At 37.4% G+C, this 19,074-nt stretch overlaps 3 protein-coding genes across 3 annotated transcripts; 1 reads left to right on the forward strand and 2 right to left on the reverse strand.

The window, feature by feature from the left end:
- LOC104718772 (L-arabinokinase-like) lies at nucleotides 520-7,325 on the reverse strand. The gene is made up of 29 exons (XM_010436582.2): nucleotides 7,221-7,325; nucleotides 7,003-7,110; nucleotides 6,837-6,905; nucleotides 6,648-6,731; nucleotides 6,444-6,520; nucleotides 6,253-6,319; nucleotides 6,053-6,110; nucleotides 5,879-5,946; nucleotides 5,736-5,798; nucleotides 5,469-5,522; nucleotides 5,268-5,370; nucleotides 5,074-5,183; nucleotides 4,853-4,972; nucleotides 4,669-4,725; nucleotides 4,341-4,516; nucleotides 4,096-4,264; nucleotides 3,725-3,808; nucleotides 3,355-3,480; nucleotides 3,109-3,239; nucleotides 2,958-3,039; nucleotides 2,631-2,718; nucleotides 2,455-2,498; nucleotides 2,277-2,372; nucleotides 2,067-2,143; nucleotides 1,741-1,941; nucleotides 1,466-1,631; nucleotides 1,256-1,327; nucleotides 926-1,126; nucleotides 520-804 (listed from the first exon to the last, which is right to left on the reverse strand). Exons 1-29 carry the CDS (start codon nucleotides 7,323-7,325, stop codon nucleotides 691-693), a joined length of 2,970 nt encoding a protein of 989 aa, XP_010434884.1. The 3' UTR covers nucleotides 520-690.
- LOC104718773 (COBRA-like protein 7) lies at nucleotides 9,028-12,154 on the forward strand. The gene is made up of 2 exons (XM_010436583.2): nucleotides 9,028-9,853; nucleotides 10,485-12,154. The coding sequence occupies exons 1-2, from the start codon at nucleotides 9,289-9,291 to the stop codon at nucleotides 11,909-11,911; spliced, it is 1,992 nt and encodes a 663-aa protein (XP_010434885.1). The 5' UTR covers nucleotides 9,028-9,288; the 3' UTR covers nucleotides 11,912-12,154.
- On the reverse strand, nucleotides 12,357-15,554 carry LOC104718774 (two-component response regulator ARR2-like). Its single transcript, XM_010436584.1, has 6 exons — nucleotides 15,317-15,554; nucleotides 14,694-14,846; nucleotides 14,195-14,602; nucleotides 14,028-14,104; nucleotides 12,775-13,944; nucleotides 12,357-12,675 (listed from the first exon to the last, which is right to left on the reverse strand). Exons 1-6 carry the CDS (start codon nucleotides 15,459-15,461, stop codon nucleotides 12,607-12,609), a joined length of 2,022 nt encoding a protein of 673 aa, XP_010434886.1. The 5' UTR covers nucleotides 15,462-15,554; the 3' UTR covers nucleotides 12,357-12,606.

The following is a 19,074-nucleotide window of genomic DNA, read 5'->3' on the forward strand; positions in this document are numbered from 1 at the left end:
TTGTAAAGAAACGAGACTACGATTCATTTTTACTCCTTCTGACTTCATTTGTGAGTTAATGATTCGTCAGATTTGAACCTTGTAAACGGACTAATAAATTATCAATGAGGCACACTACTTGCAGTCTCGCAAGTCGCATCATTTGAAATAGGAATTTACGAACTTTTTATAATAAATTATAAAGGCAAAGGAAAAAAAAAGGGGGTATGTAAAGCAATTAAAGGCACATGAAATGAGCAATACTAAATAAGCTTCTCGGGTACTGTGTGTGTGTGATACTACTACAACACTACCCCGAACCTTCCCCTAAGCCCCACTCTTCCACTTGCTTTAAGCGTATTTACTGCTTACTCAGTTTCACACACACACACACACAAATCTTGAAGTAAATAGAGAACTACTGTATGTATGCAAACACATTAAACATATTTCAGATTAACAGAAGTGAAAGTGAAGAGTAATTGTTTTCTTTTGCATAAGATAGTATTTGTTCAAAATTACGTTTGTGTATTATATATAGGGTAGAATCATACTATCATTTATCTAAACAAACGAAGATTTTATTATTATTTTGAAAGTGGAGAACAACGACGACCTACTTATTTGTGAGATTCAATGAAACGTAGCAATATAAGGAATAAATAAATAAGTTTATCAAATTTTATCAAATTAAGGAGACGTTGAATGGAATCAGAGAGAGATACGACGTCGGATTCGGAGGTAACCAAACTTGCCAGCTCCTGGTGACGAACCTTCGAATATCAGTGGCAAATACCCTGTCGCAGCTTTGTATCTCTGCTGAATCTAACATTCACCACCAACACCATTATTAGGCCTTTTATATATATACAAACTGTAAGTTCCTTACTAACAACTTGGTGGAACCTAGAGGTGGTGTATATCAGTATATATATAGTATACATACCTCGAGAATCTGTTGGCTGCTGCGCAATGAGTTACGGCCTATGACGCAGACTGTTCCACCTGAGCCGCCGCCCGTGATTTTGGCTCCATACAAAGTTCCATCCTCGGATTTAGACTTGTTATGCTGCATCCCTTGTACTAACTGCACCAGCCGGTTAGTTCCATCCGATCCTAGTCCGCACGCGCTGTAGCTATAGTGACACTGAACCAACCAAAAGTATGGTAAAAGAGCATAAACATGCATGTTAAATCAAGAAACTCAACAAGTCCTTGTCTGAATTTCTTCTCACATTTAGAATAGACAAAATTTGGTAGTTTGAAGTAATAATACCTGATAAAGAAGTCCCCCAAGAGCAGTAAGTTGCTCCTCTGATGTTGCAGAAGTCAATAGAGCTTTAAAAGTCTACAACAAGAAGCATTTCACATTCGTATGGATTATTATATAGGCTAAAGCATAGATATTAACCAACCAGAAAAGGATTCAAAAACACAAGATGAGAAGATTTTTTATGTAGGCTGTTACAAATCAAAAGAAACGGACCTTGACCCGGAAGTTTTCGTATATAGGGTGTCTGGCTGGAGCTTTAACACTGTAAGACCGTTTTCCATCAATCACTGTGACTGGATCATCATGATCCATGTATTCCTCAATGAATGTCTGACCCAGCATGGTATCTGGAACCTTATCTGCATAACGGGCTTCATATCTGTAACAGTAACCAGAGCGACGAGGATTAGCCTGATATTATGCTGGTGTGTGAATTACAAAATGCTTTTACTAAGAACATGGACGGTTTCAACCACTTCTATTCTCACCTGTGAGGCGATAAGTTGCACAAGTAGTCTAAAGAAGCTTCCATCTCAAGTAAGTCAATCCCTTCATCCTCTAGTTCATCCGAGTTGCCTCCATTAGCACTTGACACTGATTGTGACAGAATAGAAGATGCCATTGACTTTATCATCTTTCTCCCCATGTAGGCACCAACTCTGACTGACCCATAGTCTGCACCTCCAACGCTGCAAGATGAAGCCAATTATTCAATATTAATGAGATGCGTTGAGTGATGAGATATGAAAGCTTAAGGGAATCCAAAATCTATTGAGTAAAAGGACACATAGTAAGATGTTTATCTAGAAGTTACCTGTGCCGAATTCCGGAATCAATTCCCCAAAATCTGACATGGTTGGGAATCTCAACAAGCCCAACTACTTCTGCAGGCTACATGATTGTTTTTAAAAAAGGAGTAGATCAGACCTTATATTATCTCCAGAAAGAAAAGGAGATATCATATGTGCTACAAAAAAGAATCATGATCTTTTTTACTTCTAGCTTAGGCGTTACTAAGACCTACTTGGCAGATCATGGCCAACAGTTTGTTGGCTTCCCCACAGGATGAAGTCATCTGATCCATAACACCACATGGAGCTCCAACAATGTGATTCTCCACCTAGCAGGCAACATAAGAGAATTAGAAACCAAAACATTGCACAACGTCAGGAAAGGAGCCAGTACAATGCTGAACATGAAACCTTTTGGCAGAGTATAGCAAGATCTCGCGGATCGATACTCAGTCCTGCATATTTATATCAAACAATTGTTAAAATAGACAAAAGTAAGATACGTAGAATCAAAATTTCCATGTTTTTCACCCATGGTCTTGATCATAAAATTCTCATTTATGACACAACACATAAAAGTGAATTACCATGGGCAGCAGCTATTGCGGACATGCTTGCCACCTCCACAGCAGCAGATGAAGAGACACCTTTACCTTCAGGCACAGCAGAAGAAACCTAAGAAAACAAATAATCAGTAAACTCTTGACATGCATCTTCAATTGCATTTATTCCTTTTCTGTTTTGATAATGTCACTCCTAGAACATGTTAAACTTAAGTATGTACATCAGAACAAAGAATAGGGCAAACAAATTTTACCAACAAAACTAAAAATCACAAAGAAACAAAACTGTATCAGGAGGGAATCTGCAGCAAGGGATGATAAATTTTAACAAAAGAATGGAAAAATCCGCACCAGGAAGCTGAGGCTATCCTCAAAACGCACACCAAGTTCTGTCATCAATACCAAGATTGTCCCAGCAACATATGCTGCCCACCTGGAAGATTTTATTACCTTGTTAATAAAGAAACATTAAAGTAGTTCAAACAAAAGAAGAAAGACTCACTTTTGTGCTGGATCCTGAGCAAAGAACTTCCTTGCTTTTTCATAAGAAATTGGTTCATCTCCATCCATAAAGTCAGACAAATCCATGTCAAAAGTAGGGGCACGATTACTGATCTCTGATCCATATGAGACCTAAACACACAAAGATTCAAGGCAATTTCAGCAGGACCACAAGGAAAAATCTTAAGCTAGGACAACCCGATTCATAATGTGCATACAGGGACTTCATTCACATACTCATACTTACAATTTGCAGAACTGGTGTTGGTACTTGTCCCTTAGCTTGCTGTCGGGCTTGCGCATGTTTCCACAGTCTATGTTTTCCAGGATGGTTTCTTTGAACAGCTACATGGCAAGCTTCCCTTATTGGCATCTGAAGTTGTAAGAATATAGATAAGGTAAATGTTGTGGTCAATCAAAATAGAGTATACTCTGGCAAGGAGGAACACATGGGAGTTTACAATTACTATATACGACAGAATGATGTTTTGTGTGTAGACTTAGATAAACGCTCAATAAGTTGAACTACCGCAAATTTATTCCTTGGCAGTAGATAACAAACGAAAAAGAGAATCAGACACAAGTGACCCGCAAAACCAAGAGTACAGAATTTTGACCTGCAAGACCAGGCTTCCTGAATAGTCAGCAATTCCACCCATCACATCTAATCTTCCAGGTGCTCTGGCAACAAAGATTTCTTCCTGCAAAAGCACAAAGGTTTATCAACATATAACAACTCAAATCAGAGTTATAAGAGACTAACTTAGCCTGATAACAAAAATGTTCCTTAAAAAAGATGCTTGCACCAATTAAAAGAAATGATCCCACCATCTAACTGTGACTTCCAAAAACACTTACAATAAAACCATCCTTTTGGAGGCGTTGTAAGTTTATTTTTGCAAGGTATTAGGCATGAACCCAAGTCATTAGTATTCTTCTATCTCCTGTTAGTAGAATACTCATTGGAGCTACAGGAAAAATAGATTACCTCCCAGTTGAAGAGCCCACCAGCAGCTTTTCGTTCACGCATGGTTTTCTTCTCCGTACTCTTTGCAGAATCATGAAAATCATCTAGCATGGCTAAACTCTTCAGAAATGTCCATGTATCTGAAAGACCTTGAACATCACCTTGAAGGATATCAAAATCATCGGTACACCTGCAAGAGAAGTTAAGAGATAAGGAAGAAACACAAAATTAGAAAATAGCTAGAGTGACAAAACCAAAATACTTACGACTCCACCAATGAGTTGTTCTCGTTCGCTTGAACAGTAGGTGATGATCCAGCAGATTGACCTAGTTCATTTTCAGCCCTTGAATACCACTCGGGAATAGCTATGTCCCTTCCAGGGACCCTCTGTAGCTGATACCCCAGGATTATGGCATCACGTAATCTTCTTGCACCACTTAACTGTAACATACAGAAAACTCCAACATAATTTTTTGAAAGAAGATTTCTGATAAGATATGGAATGATCACAAACACAAAGTACTTTTGATGGCACAGTATTTCGGAAATCTTATAAAATCTCGATTGTTCATGTTAAACAATATGAGATTTACCTTATTGGATGCACAATGTCTTCCAATGGCTGTTTCTTGTAGGATGTGAGCTGCAATCTATCATTGCACCAGTATGCAAAAAGAGAAGTTAGTACACAGGAGTATGGATTTTCAGGCAAGGGATTGATACATTTTCAAAATCTTAAAATTTAAGAGATAAATGAAAACAAGATAGAGTATCTACCTCACCACCATTGATGCCACCTTCGTAGCAAGGTTTCAAGCTAACTGCACGTTCAAGATATGGCTTCCATTGGCCCATTAATAGGTCTCTCCTGATCATCTCAACACCACATTGATAAAACTGCAGAAGAAAAATTTGACAAGAGAATCTGAACACACGATCCACATTTAGAAACTGTTAAGGACAAGAAAATCAAAAATCAAATACGAATTTGGTTGAACCTCGAGCATATTTCTCAGAAAAGGTTCTTCATTGAAGTAATCTCTGCGTACAAAGACAAACGGCACCTTGTACGATAAGGCTTCACTGACAGTGCCATAACCAATTTTCCCTGAAACCATGGACAAAGCTATTATAGAAACGCCACTAGCCATCTAATCTCATTGACAATTTCTTAAGCAGGTAACATACTAACCAAGCATACAGTCAGATGCAGCTATAATATCAGGCGTATAAGCATCCTTAGCAAGCTTTACAAAATTTGGTGGAAGCTCCAGGGTCTCGGATGCGCCACAAACCTGAACAAACATATTGGCAAGTTTAATCGGCAGCATAAGATCCTCAACTTGAGCGTAACTATACATAAAACAGACGCAGGGTAAAAGTTAAGAGATACCAGACACAGCCAGCCAGTCGGTAGTGATGTTTCCTTCAAGTTCCACCCAGAGGGCTGCACATGAGAAAAAGACAACATAGCTGCAAATGAGAACTTGGTCACAGGGACGCAGACATGACCAATGAGCTGTCTCAAAGATATATTATGCATGATAGACGAGCAACAATGTAAATACATATTAAACATCAAATCAGTGCATTAGTTTGGAGAAATATTTTTAAAAAATCATGAAATTATCAAATGGAAGAGCAGAGCAGACAGCCATACCTGTCCTCCAAAATTGAGTATGACAACATTCACATCTTCAGCAATGCCTAGTTCTTTCCTCACCTGATCAAAAGGGACATTAGATGTTATTTGGAGTATTTGTGCCACTGAAATACAAGGTCAATGAAATGTTGCTGACAGACCTCCTTGCGAGTTTTGTGAAGTCTCCTCACAACTAACGGTACATCGATGACATCACGAAACGCAGGCACTACGAGATAACAAGGAAATAAAGTTAAGGCAGATGAGCAGAATACACTAGAAAGAAATGAAAAGAAAATGAAACTAAAACAATTGAAATTAGAAATGTTGCATACTTGGACAATACCCTGGGAGGCGAATTAGGAACTCGCAATGAGAATAATCTTCAGCTATCTATGGCAGGGAAGAAAAGTATTAACCACAAATTAGTATATTCAGTAATAACTACAAGTTACGTCCCAATAAACAAAGATTGAGTATTTATCATCTCCTACACGCTAATAATCGATGTACAACTTAGTAGAGAGAATTCTACCTGCCACACGATGGAACGATGGTGATATCCAGCAGCCATCACGTACTCAGCATAGATAAAATCCCAGCTTAAAGTAACATAAAGAAACACAAAGTTTTAATAAAATTGAACATTTTTTTTGTTACTATAAATTTCTTCCTCTAAAGATAAGTAAGGTGAAAGTAACAAGAACTAGAGCACAAAAATTTCACCTGAAATTGGTAACGCAGACAGATCGTATCCCAGCATCAGCCGCTGCACGGCATGCGACAGGGACAACATCAGACACCTGTTGGTTAACAAAAGTTTTTATCTCTTGGTATGAAAATGATAAGAGTAGAAAGCAAGAGTCTTGATGTAGGCATTTTTGATAAAAGTGCAGAGATTCTTCTATGAACCAATTAAAAAAAAAATACCACAAAATCAGCTTTGATGGAATGAAGCCACTCCACTTCTGTTTTCAATATTTCAGCTCGAGGAACAACAGCTGTTTCGACATACTAATTAAACACACACACCATCATCCAAAATGTTAATAAAATACATTCAAAAGGGAAGACCAACATGGACATGAATCATATGAAAAATTCTAAAAAGTAAAAGACCTTTTCTAACGAGGCAAGACGATCAACGGTCAATGCATCAGCTTGCACAGCACCACAATCCAAAAGAACCTAAAAACAACAATTCATTATATCTTTGATCCGAGTTAACCAATTGAGTATTAAAAAAAAAAAAAAAAAGACAAAAGGAATCAAAAATCATGGCCACCTTGCGAATTTTGAGCCTCGGTGACTGGATTTCGGATGTGAAGACGAAATCAGGCGCTCCGGTGACGACATGAACATCGTGCCCCGCCGCGATCAGGTGACGGGCAACCTGAAAAACGAAATGCCACCAAAATTAACCCACAAACGAACGATCGAACGCATAAACAAGAGATGAAGGACCGATGCAGAGAGAGAGGGGCGAAGGGAGAAGAAGTGAACCTCGACGACGCGAGTAGCGTGGCCGAAGCCATGTCCAGTGACGTAGTAAGCGAAGACTAAGTGCTTGCTTGAAGCAGAGACACCTTCGTTCTCATCAATCCTCATTCTTCTTCTTCTTCTTCTTCAGGGTAAATCTTTGAGAGGACACGATCCGATTACTGGACTGATGCGATCCGAATTGTTCAAGGAATAACAAGAAGAAGAAGAAGAAGAGAGTCTCTTAATAAATCTCCTTTTTTTTTTTTTTTTTTTTTTTTTTATTTTAATTTTTATTTTCCAAGGNAATTAAACACGAAATTAATTTACAGATTTTTTTCCACCTTAAAATCGTTATAAATATTAAAATTCTAGTTTGATAGGAAGAAGGAAGGGTGGTTACGTAATAGCTCTCTCGCAATTCGAGAGAAAAGGATAAAACGGATTTCGTGTCTAAAAGATTTAATTTATGGATAAAAATAGATATATAAATTCCAAAACTAGTATATATATAAACTAAAAATTGCAAAGTAGGATTTGCATATTGAAAAAAGTATGGTGTGTTTTCTCTTATCTGAAACTCTGTAGAACAAGAAGAAACACAAATAGAGGAGTTTTTGTCGATTTGGACGTATAACTACAATTGATCTTATCCTCAAATAAATATATATCATCAACATGATCGATCTCATCCTCGTTACTCTACTTTTAAGTTAGTAGTTCTCTACATTTTTTTTTTCGTTTTACATCGTTGTAATATAATAATTTCGGTTCTAAATATAGTAAAAAAGACAGCATTATTATGACTTTGTAGCGGCAGAGTTGAGTTTATTATAGGAAAAGGTGAGAATTGACTACCAAGTTGTAGGAGTAGCGGTTACCAGCAGATAAGGTCCATCGTCATTACCTTTTTACCTTTCTGACGGTGCATATGATATCTGTGACTTTTTACCTTTCTGACGGTGCATATGATTTGTCTCTTTGCCTCTCTGGTCTTCTTAGTTGTTTGTCCGAAAAAAAGAGTTAAGCTTAAGACGAGAGCAAACCCTTAACGGATGTATTGTTGTTAGTTGGTAACTTGGTTACTAACTCAAAAGTGATGTAGCCAGAAGTTTACGTATTATTTCGGTTTTGGGCTATTTCGTTTATATTGGGCTGTTTCGTTTATATTGGGCCTTCGTATTTGTTTTAAAGTTACTTTTACGCAAAATGTGATGACTCCTTTTGCCTGCATTATTTTAGCCAACTAACAACAAGTTTTGTTGACGACCAAAACTCAATTTGCCCAACAAATACAATCGGTCAACAAGTTTTGTTCAATCGGTCGTTTCAAGAGATTACCAAATAAATTGCCTTCAGGAAGGATTACCCCTTTTACGGGGATATGCAACATATTATGCATTGAACACCATGTTGTGATGTTATGCATTGAACACCATGTTGTCATGTAAAAAAATTTCAGGTGAAAGGTTATTTACACTACATGAGAGATCCTAAACCATGCATAGTCCCAACACTTTAATTTGAAAACACAACTATCCACTTGGCATAAATATTATAATCAATCGAGTCTTTCACTTTTATGATATCTATAAAATAAATATATCAAAAATCTCTAAGAAAAAAAAAAAATTGAATTCATTTACGGTTTTTTTACAGGTTTTTTTAAAAAAAATTATGCTAAACAAAAGAACATTTACAAAACATATAAAATTGGGTTTGTTATGTATTTTAGAAAAATGATATCCAAATATTATTTTTAAAAAATAAGAATTTTGGTCTCTAAAAAGTTTCTTAGATTTGCCAACTATCCAAAAAAAAAAAAGCCAACAAAGAAGGCTCATGAGAAGAATTTGAATTTCCAATAATACAGACATACATTTTTGTTTCATTACTACAGCCTTGCACTAACAACAACGCGGTCGCTTTTTTATCATTTTTATTCATCATCTCTTTCAAAAAAAAATCAAAAAGCTTCCATTTTTCTCTTCCTAGTCCTCCTCTCATCTCAAATTCAAATTCAAATTCAAAACCTTGTCTTCTCTTCTCTTTGGGTTCCCTCATAGTCATAGATTTAGGGTTTCCATTTCCAATGGATTCAACTCCCAACTTCACTCCTCACTTCCTTCTCCTTCTCCTCTCACTTCTCATCGTATCAATCCCTCTAACATCATCTCAATCCAACGCCACCACTACTAATCCGCCACCATCACCACCCTCAGATTCGGATCTATGCAACGGCGTATTCGTTTCCTACACTCACACTAAAGGATCCAAGATCCCTCCCAACGACACCACGAACCAACCCTACCGGTTCGAATCTGTGATAACCGTGCTCAACCACGGCCGCGACGAGCTCAAATCTTGGCGTGTCTTCGTCAAATTCGCGCACCGAGAGATCCTCGTGTCAGCTTCGAACGCTGTGCTCTCCGACGGCTCGAGCTTACCACTGAGCGTCGAAAACGGCACCGTGTTCGCTGGTTACCCTTCGTCGGATTTGAAATCGGCTATTCAGACTGCGGGTGATGTCACTCAGATGCAAGCTCGTGTTGAGCTCGTTGGCACTCAGTTCGGAGTTTCCCCGCCGAATGTTCCGCTTCCTAAGAACATCTCTCTCGCTACTGATGGATGGAAGTGTCCTAAACCTACTCAAAAAGGTGATTTTTTTCCCCAATGTCTGAGATTTTATAGTCTCTTTTAAATCTTTGAATTTTGCTATATTTAGGAGTTTTGTTTTACTGATATTGGTTTTGCTATGTTAAAGTATGAAGTATCTAGTGTAGATCCCTATAATTGAATTTTTATATATTAGTAGAGATAGTCAAACTCCAGAAGCAATCATATTGTTTTAAGTCCCATGTGCTCACTCGTGGATAGAGAGTCTTATGTTTGTTACGTGGTAGCTTCTCTTTTTACACCTAACGTTTTGAATTAGTCAAATGGAGGAGTCTAATAATTGAATTCTTAGCAGCACATTTGGTTCTTTGTGATTGGTCAGGATTATGAGGTACTTGCCTTAAGATCTTCTGTAGAAGTAACATAATAACTAGTTTATTATGATTCGATCCACTTTCATCACATTTCTAAATATGATTCTGTTGGTAAGAAAAGGAAAGTCTAGTAGATAAGTTTCTAGGAATCTATCTTGTGTTGTGCCGTGTAAAAGCTTAAGTAATTTTGGCTATGTATGTGTTTGCTTATGTAGATAATCATGGTATTTTTCTTTTTGACTGTTGCTTTCGTTGTGGTGTGCTTGAATTTTGTGTGTGTTCTCTCTGTTTTGACCAGGTAAAAATGTTCTGCAAGTATGTTGCACGCCGGACCCAAACTATGATAACACAGACATCATTGATAATAAGTACCTTCCCCGACAAGATGGAGACCTCACTATCATGTACGATGTGGTCAGATCATATTCATCGAATTATATGGCACAAGTCACGATGGAGAACCATAGCCCGCTTGGTCGGTTAGATAACTGGAAACTGAGTTTTGACTGGATGAGGGATGAGTTTATCTACACCATGAAAGGAGCTTACCCGAGTATTGTTGATTCATCACATTGTGTTGATGGTCCACAAGCGAAGTACTATCAAGATCTTGATTTTTCTAACGTGTTAAGCTGTGCAAGACGGCCAACCATCATAGATCTCCCTCCTACGAAATACAATGATTCGACGTTCGGTCTTATCCCATTTTGCTGCAGAAATGGGACGATTCTACCACTGTCAATGGATCCTAGCAAGTCGAGCTCAGCTTTCCAGATGCAGGTGTACAAAATGCCTCCGGATCTCAACATCTCTGCTCTATCACCGCCTCAGAACTGGAGAATCAACGGTACTCTGAACCCGGATTACAAATGTGGCCCTCCTGTTCGGGTTAGCCCGAGCCAGTTCGCTGATCCCAGTGGGTTGCCCTCAAACAAGACTGCTTTTGCGAGCTGGCAGGTGGTCTGCAACATCACTCAACCAAAAGATGCGAGTCCTAGATGCTGCGTGTCATTCTCCGCATACTTCAACGACTCGATCGTTCCATGCAAGACTTGTGCTTGCGGATGTTCCAACAACAAAGCGGCTCGAACTTGCAGCGCAACAGCCCCGTCTCTTCTTCTACCCCAGCAAGCTCTTCTGGTTCCATTTGAGAACAGAACTGAACTCACTCTCGCTTGGGCTTATCTAAAACATCGGCCTGTGCCAAACCCAATGCCTTGTGGGGATAACTGTGGAGTTAGCATTAATTGGCATTTGGCTACAGATTATCGAGGGGGATGGACAGCTCGGGTCACAGTCTTCAACTGGGGTGAAACAGACTTTGTAGATTGGTTTACTGCAATTCAGATGAAAAACGCTGCCCCTGGTTTCGAGAAAGCCTACTCATTCAATGCAACTACACTTGGTATCAACGGGGAGAACAACACTATTTTCATGGAGGGTCTTCCTGGATTAAACTATCTCGTCGGAGAAAGAGACGGGGAGAATCCGTTGAAGAACCCTCGGATTCCCGGGAAACAACAGTCTGTTCTTTCCTTCACCAAGAAACTGACTCCTGGGATCAATGTCCCTGGCGGGGATGGCTTCCCACGCAAAGTGTTCTTCAACGGCGAGGAGTGCTCTCTCCCAACCATACTCCCAATGAGAAGCAGTCAACACCGGATACACATCTCTGCTTTACTCTTGGTATTACCTGTTTTGGCGCTCTTGCTTCTGCGGGCGTAAACACACTGAAACCTCCCGTGGGGTTGGCGATACATTTTCGTGATTCATCCCCGGTTAACTCGAAAACCGGTCAGTTCCGTAGTTTCTGGATGGAGAGTCAATCGATTCTTTTTTTCAACCTGTGATGAGTGTTGGAAGAATCTTTATATAGGTGCTATGAAGATATGTTACCATTCTTGTATTGTTTTCAAATTAGAGTTTTCCAGTAATTACTAATCAGTATGTATACTATATGTTACACTTTCTCGGCCATTTACTAATTCCTAATCTTCCAAAATGGTACTCATAAAACCTTACAAATGACAGAACCATCCAGTTTGTTGAAATGCATGTAGCAAATCTGATCAAGACTGAATTAATAGCAACATTGGCCAAAACAGGGTAAATAGCAAAGCTAGCCAAGACTGACTCAGTTTTGTGGATTTGTTCGTTGATCGAAACAAAATAACTCAAACGAAATTGACATTACTCCTAACATTAAAAAAGATGACAATTATTGTCTTCTATAATCTGGCTTTTGAATTTCCTGCAGATTATCATCTAAAGATACAACACATGATTTCATCTAAAGATACAACACATGATAACATCTAAAGATACAACACATGATCCGTTCAATTTTCCCCCTTCGATTATCTTCATTCGGTAGAGCTTTTGTAACAAAGAATCTTGCAGTCTAGTCTGAGTTTCTGAGGTCAGACTGGAATATTATCGATGGAATATCCGTCAAAATCGAACTCGTTATCAACCGATGGAATGCCTTCCTGCATTTATGCCAAGGGAAATGAACAGAAGTGACACTGATGATGTTCATGTCTGTTACTAGTACTGTGTAGTTTTGAATTTTCGAGTAGGAATCAAACCTGTTTGAGAAGTGCGCTCATGAGATCTTCTTGATGATATTGCTCGTTAAACAATGTGGTTGCGGGAGGACAGGTCACTGTCTCCGCCACTCTCTCTGACTTAACTCTGACCGAACCACCATCCATAAAAACATGGTTCAGATGATTTAGACTCCGGCTTGGTGGTTGCTGATTCTGTCCATGCGCGGTCACCACTGTTGCGTCCGTTTCCCGCCTTTTTCTCAGTGAGGAAGACGAAGAGTACGCTTCCGAAGTAGAGAAAGCTGCAGAGGCTGATGCTGTGTCCTGATGGGAAAAGGCCAATCCAATATTCCGTAGATCCCAGTCATTCAGTTTGTTGTTGTGGTGCTGTTGTTGCTGCTGCGAAAAATTGTTAAACATGTCGTAGCACGGGTTACCAAACCCTGCAGTAGCAGCTGATGAACCGCCTTTCGCATCAGAGCTGTTGACCTCTTCTTGGTAAGAAGCTGACACTGGAATTGATATCCCCGGGGCACTTGCCAATGGGAAGTTGTTTTGAGGTAGATCTGCGGGGAAGTTGTTGAAGACCGAGTGGGTAGCTGGTACCACTCTGTTGTTAGTCTCAGGGATACTGTTTCTAACCGCACCAGTGAGATCGCTTCTCCTTGAAACGCTGGTTGAAAACATCGGTTGTTGTTGCCCGAGGGATGATAGCATTGATGGCCCTCCTCGGGGTAGATGGTCGGCTACAGACAACACCATTCCACTGCTCTGAACATTCTGTCCTGGACGAACACCAGTGATTTGTTGCTGTACGCGCATGTGACTACCTGCAAATTGTTTTGGTTCCATACCTGTTGGGACACCGTGAAGCAAACTCATCTGCTTATTACCATTGTTTATGGTCTGTCCATGTCCATCTCCAAATCTTACTTTAGGATTTTCAAAGTTAAAGATGCTTCTCTGATCTACAAGGGGAGAACTCGACATCCCGGGTTTAATGAGTGAAGACCGCCCAAGGCCAGCTGCTTGAAGCTGTGCGAGGCTCTGAGCAGGAAGCTGCCCTACAACAGCTAGAGCTTGAAGATCGAATCCATTCAACGAAGAAAGAGGACCAAAACTCGGATCTTGGCCAGTCATAAACGAATGGTTCATATTTCCTTGGTGCTGCGATACTCCTCCAAGCCGTCTTAGATATATCCGGTACTTCTGCAAATCCACAATGTCTCACCAGTGTTAGAACACATCAACAACGGAAAAATGTAATACTATATTCAGTCACACATCTCTACCTGGAGGTGACTGGCTACGTTTTCTCGCGTCAAGCCAGGTACATTCATCATCTCTAAGATCTTCTTAGGAACCGCTTCTGCATTAGATGCCGAGGATGGTAAAAGATTAGACAAGAAAACTAACATTAACACACACAAAGACATAAGCAAACAAGTCTTTCACTTACTGTCAACGCCAAGCTGATTCACGGCAGCGACAAACTGCTGATGCAATTCAACGGACCAAACCACGCGTGGTTTCTTCAAACTCGAAGTGTCCTCTTTGTCATCCCCTTGATCATCTACTTCCTCTTCCTTCCGCTTTCTCGAGCTAGAGCTCCTCCAGTTCCCTTCATTAACGGAAGAAGAATTGTTGTCAGCATCCTCCCTCGGCTGCTGCCTGTCTCTGTCGCCGCCAGTATCTTCAATACTTCCTCCTGAATGTTCAGAAACATTCCACTCGTTCCGCTTCTTCCTCACCACATGTTGCCATATATTCTTCAAAGCCTCAATACGTACTGGCTTAATTAGGTAATCGACCGCACCGTGAGTCACTCCTTTCAACACAACGCTCTTTGAATCATCCGCAGACATCACTAATAATAACCAAAGATTTTAGATCTCAAAGGGAACAGTCAGAGCAAATGATAAAAAAGGAGGAGACAGGATCAAACAAAACAAACGTACTGATAACAGGTAAATCCATCTCTAAACCAACGTGCTCAAGGAGCTTGAAACCATCCATGTCAGGCATATGAACATCACTGATGACAATATCAAAACCATTCTTGTTCTTCCGGAGCAGTGACAATGCGAGCTCAGCTCTGTTGCATTTAGTTACTGACAGAATCAGAGTAAAAACACTTAGTCAAACTAAAGCATCAAAAAAAAAAAAAAAAAAATATGAAAGAACACAATCAAAACAAAAATACCAGAATCTCATACTAAATCAGAAGGATCTCTTAGATTTTTTTTTTTTTAATACAGATAACAAAAATTTAAAGAATCTGAATCACACTCTTCTTGAAAATAAGATCAGAATCTAAAAAAACAGATCACAAATGATGATATGAGAACAGAACAGAGAGGACTAAGCTATTTATATATGAATCTAACAGTGAATCATATTCAACAGTCAATGAAATTTCTAGTCAAATTCCCCAAAAGCTCTTGTGATCTCTTCTATATTTGCACATAGTCAACCAAAAGAAGAAACCATAATTAACCACAAACAGAAATAAAAATTTCATCAAATTTGGAAACTTTGAATAATAAAAAAGAGATTTATTTCCTTGTTTGCATTTATTTACCTCTGTAGAGACAAGTCATGAGCATCCTCTCTAAGATCATGAGACAAGTTGGATCATCATCAACGACAAGAACTCGAAGACCCGCCGGAAACGGGTCAGAATTGGAACCCGAATCGGGTCCTCTTCCGTGACCCGAATTTATCATTCTCTCTATCTTCTCTCTAGTCCAGAGAGAACAAAGATCAAGAGATTGAAACAGAGAGAGAGAGAGAGAGAATATATGCCTTATTAGATAGAGAGAGAGAGAGATATAACAAAAAAAAGGAATTGATAGTGGTTTAATTCGAAGAAGAAGAATTGGAGATAACAACAACAAATCAAACCCAACAAACAAAAAGAAAAAAAAAAAAAAAAAAAAAAAATCTTGATACCAAGATGATGAGATTTTGATTATAATAAAAAAAAATGAGAATTTTTGCGGTAAAATGAAATTAAAAACAAAATTAAGTGGAAAGGTTTAGTTATGGGGTTGATGATGAGATGTGAGAGTTGAAGAAGAAGAGGAAGGAGAAGGCTCTTCTTTGTGTCTCTGAAGCTTGAATTGAAGCTCGATTTCTCTGTTACNTTTTTTTTTTTTTTTTTTTTTTAAGTAAGTTCTGCTAATTTTTTTTTTTAATTTAAATCTGAAAAATATGAAACTGTTTTATACAGTAGTATTATTATATTATATAGTTTACAATACATACATGTCTGTGTATGTACGTGGGTGCAGAGGGGAGATGTGTCCTTGATGTTTTGCACTTCTCCAGATAGAGACCATGTACTTTATCTTGTTTACTTTTGAATCCCCCTTTTCGAAATTGCTATATGACCAAGGAAACCTCTTCTTCCAAAACTCTTGTCAAGTTTATTACTAGTTTACTACACAAACACACACAGTTTTTGTTTCTATCTATGCTTAGATTTCTTTTCGATCTTTTTTTTTTTTTATTTTTAATCTTTTTGTTTGTAGAAACTATTTTTTAATTTTATATAAGAAGTATATTCGAATTTCACTATATTAACTTTGTAATTGTCTATGCTTCTTAGTTTTTTTTTTCAAAAAAAATTACTATAATCCATTCTTACACTTTTATTTTTTATATTTCAAGACATATATGAAAATGTTTCAACAAGTACGAGCTATATAAATATATATATATATATATATATATATACAATAAATGTGAGATGAGTGAGAGAGTCTTTGCCATAGACATGAAGAAGATGAGAAATGAGAACTAGAAATGGTAAAATTTCAGGCATAATTGAGATCATCAAACTATTCTCGATACGTCCAAAAATAAGGAAAAGTGACATATATATGTAAGGATTTTTTTGGATCACTCATAGTTGTCGAGGTATCTTTTCAATGAACATCATTTATGATTTTATGCATTGTAAATTAAATTTGGTAGTAAACTTTTTTTTACCTTATTAAATAACTAATTTTTTGTAATTTAAAAGTTTAGTTACTAAACAAAAGAAGATAATTTACAACATCCTTTCAACTATAGTATTTTGAAAAATAGTTTGTAAATCTTTTTATTGTTTATGTATAGTAGGTATAAACTACACTTTTACTATTTTCTAAAGTTTTCCATAGTAATTATCATGAAAACATGTATTTTCAGATTCTTTTTGTATATCTTATGAAGAACACATGCCTAAACACAGTTTGTTGCAAGAAAAGTTTACACAGCACAGTTAATAGGATTAACAATTCGATGTTAATACAGCACGTACATGTTTTCAAGTGAAATTTACTCACTATATTGAAGAAGAATTAAGTGATAATGTCGCTTCCGTATCCGTATAGCTTAAAACATGGGTTGTTTTGTAAAGATATCAAACTATGTGGGGTTGATCTTATATTATTCTAAACTACTGGGTACGGAACTTCTAATAATTGAGAAGAGAAAAGAAAAAAAACGGGTCCAGAGACCCCCCATGGTGCGCGGATCCAGCTCATTCATGAAAACATAACTCATTTTATTAAAAAAAAAGCCTAGCTAAGCTTAACAAATTATACTGTTATTTTTGTTCTCCATGTAGTTTTTTTTCACTTTATACTGTTATATATATATATATATATATTGCTTTTCATTTATTTTCTTCCATCATCATCTTATAATTTGTTACTATTCTATTTTAACCAAGAAACCCTAAAAGAATTAAGGACAATACTATATCCTCCCAATAATTTGATTCTATTTCGACTTAATTTGGAAACTATAATAAAATATAAACCATGCCTTCTACATCTTATATGAGTCTATGACCTACATGTATCCCTTAATTAAATTAATGGGCTAAAATACATATAATATATGCTTTCTTAAATAAATAGAATAATAATACATCAACGCACATTCAAGCATATGATTAACAAAAGGCAACGCATTTTCTAACAACAATATGCTGTATAGTTGTATACACACACATCACAACTTGTAGTATATGTGTATACAGAATATATTTACGTACGTATGTGCGTATTAATTCGCTCGTAAACTTAAATCGTTAAACGAAAATATTAGTTTAACTCCAATAGGTGTTAATCGTTTAACAAAAATAAAAGTAGCAAGTATAGGAGATAAAACCAAAAATCTAACTAAGTGACTTGATTCAGGGTCACACTCCTCCTTAGAGGCTTTACGGATAAAGTCATATATATGATATTAAGTTATTAACTCTTCCGCTCGATGATGGTTGGGATAACATTTTGAGATGACACCGAGCCGGCCGGCCATGTAATAGAATAAAAATTATGGCTAAAACCGAGTAACTGAACGTTTAGGTATTATATTTGTAAAATAGAAACAATTGTTGTGTTCGATTATACCAAATGTTTAGTGGTCAAATGTTATGGAACATCACCTGATTTGTTTTATTTATTTATTAAGCAAACGAAAAGAAAAAGGAAGCAAAACAAAAAGAGGTTCACAATTGCATTGCCACTTGCATGGTCGAAAGGTANCAATACTATATCCTCCCAATAATTTGATTCTATTTCGACTTAATTTGGAAACTATAATAAAATATAAACCATGCCTTCTACATCTTATATGAGTCTATGACCTACATGTATCCCTTAATTAAATTAATGGGCTAAAATACATATAATATATGCTTTCTTAAATAAATAGAATAATAATACATCAACGCACATTCAAGCATATGATTAACAAAAGGCAACGCATTTTCTAACAACAATATGCTGTATAGTTGTATACACACACATCACAACTTGTAGTATATGTGTATACAGAATATATTTACGTACGTATGTGCGTATTAATTCGCTCGTAAACTTAAATCGTTAAACGAAAATATTAGTTTAACTCCAATAGGTGTTAATCGTTTAACAAAAATAAAAGTAGCAAGTATAGGAGATAAAACCAAAAATCTAACTAAGTGACTTGATTCAGGGTCACACTCCTCCTTAGAGGCTTTACGGATAAAGTCATATATATGATATTAAGTTATTAACTCTTCCGCTCGATGATGGTTGGGATAACATTTTGAGATGACACCGAGCCGGCCGGCCATGTAATAGAATAAAAATTATGGCTAAAACCGAGTAACTGAACGTTTAGGTATTATATTTGTAAAATAGAAACAATTGTTGTGTTCGATTATACCAAATGTTTAGTGGTCAAATGTTATGGAACATCACCTGATTTGTTTTATTTATTTATTAAGCAAACGAAAAGAAAAAGGAAGCAAAACAAAAAGAGGTTCACAATTGCATTGCCACTTGCATGGTCGAAAGGTAT

The sequence above is a fragment of the Camelina sativa genome, chromosome 10 (genome assembly GCF_000633955.1).
Source record: "Camelina sativa cultivar DH55 chromosome 10, Cs, whole genome shotgun sequence".
Classification (NCBI taxonomy): domain Eukaryota; kingdom Viridiplantae; phylum Streptophyta; class Magnoliopsida; order Brassicales; family Brassicaceae; genus Camelina; species Camelina sativa.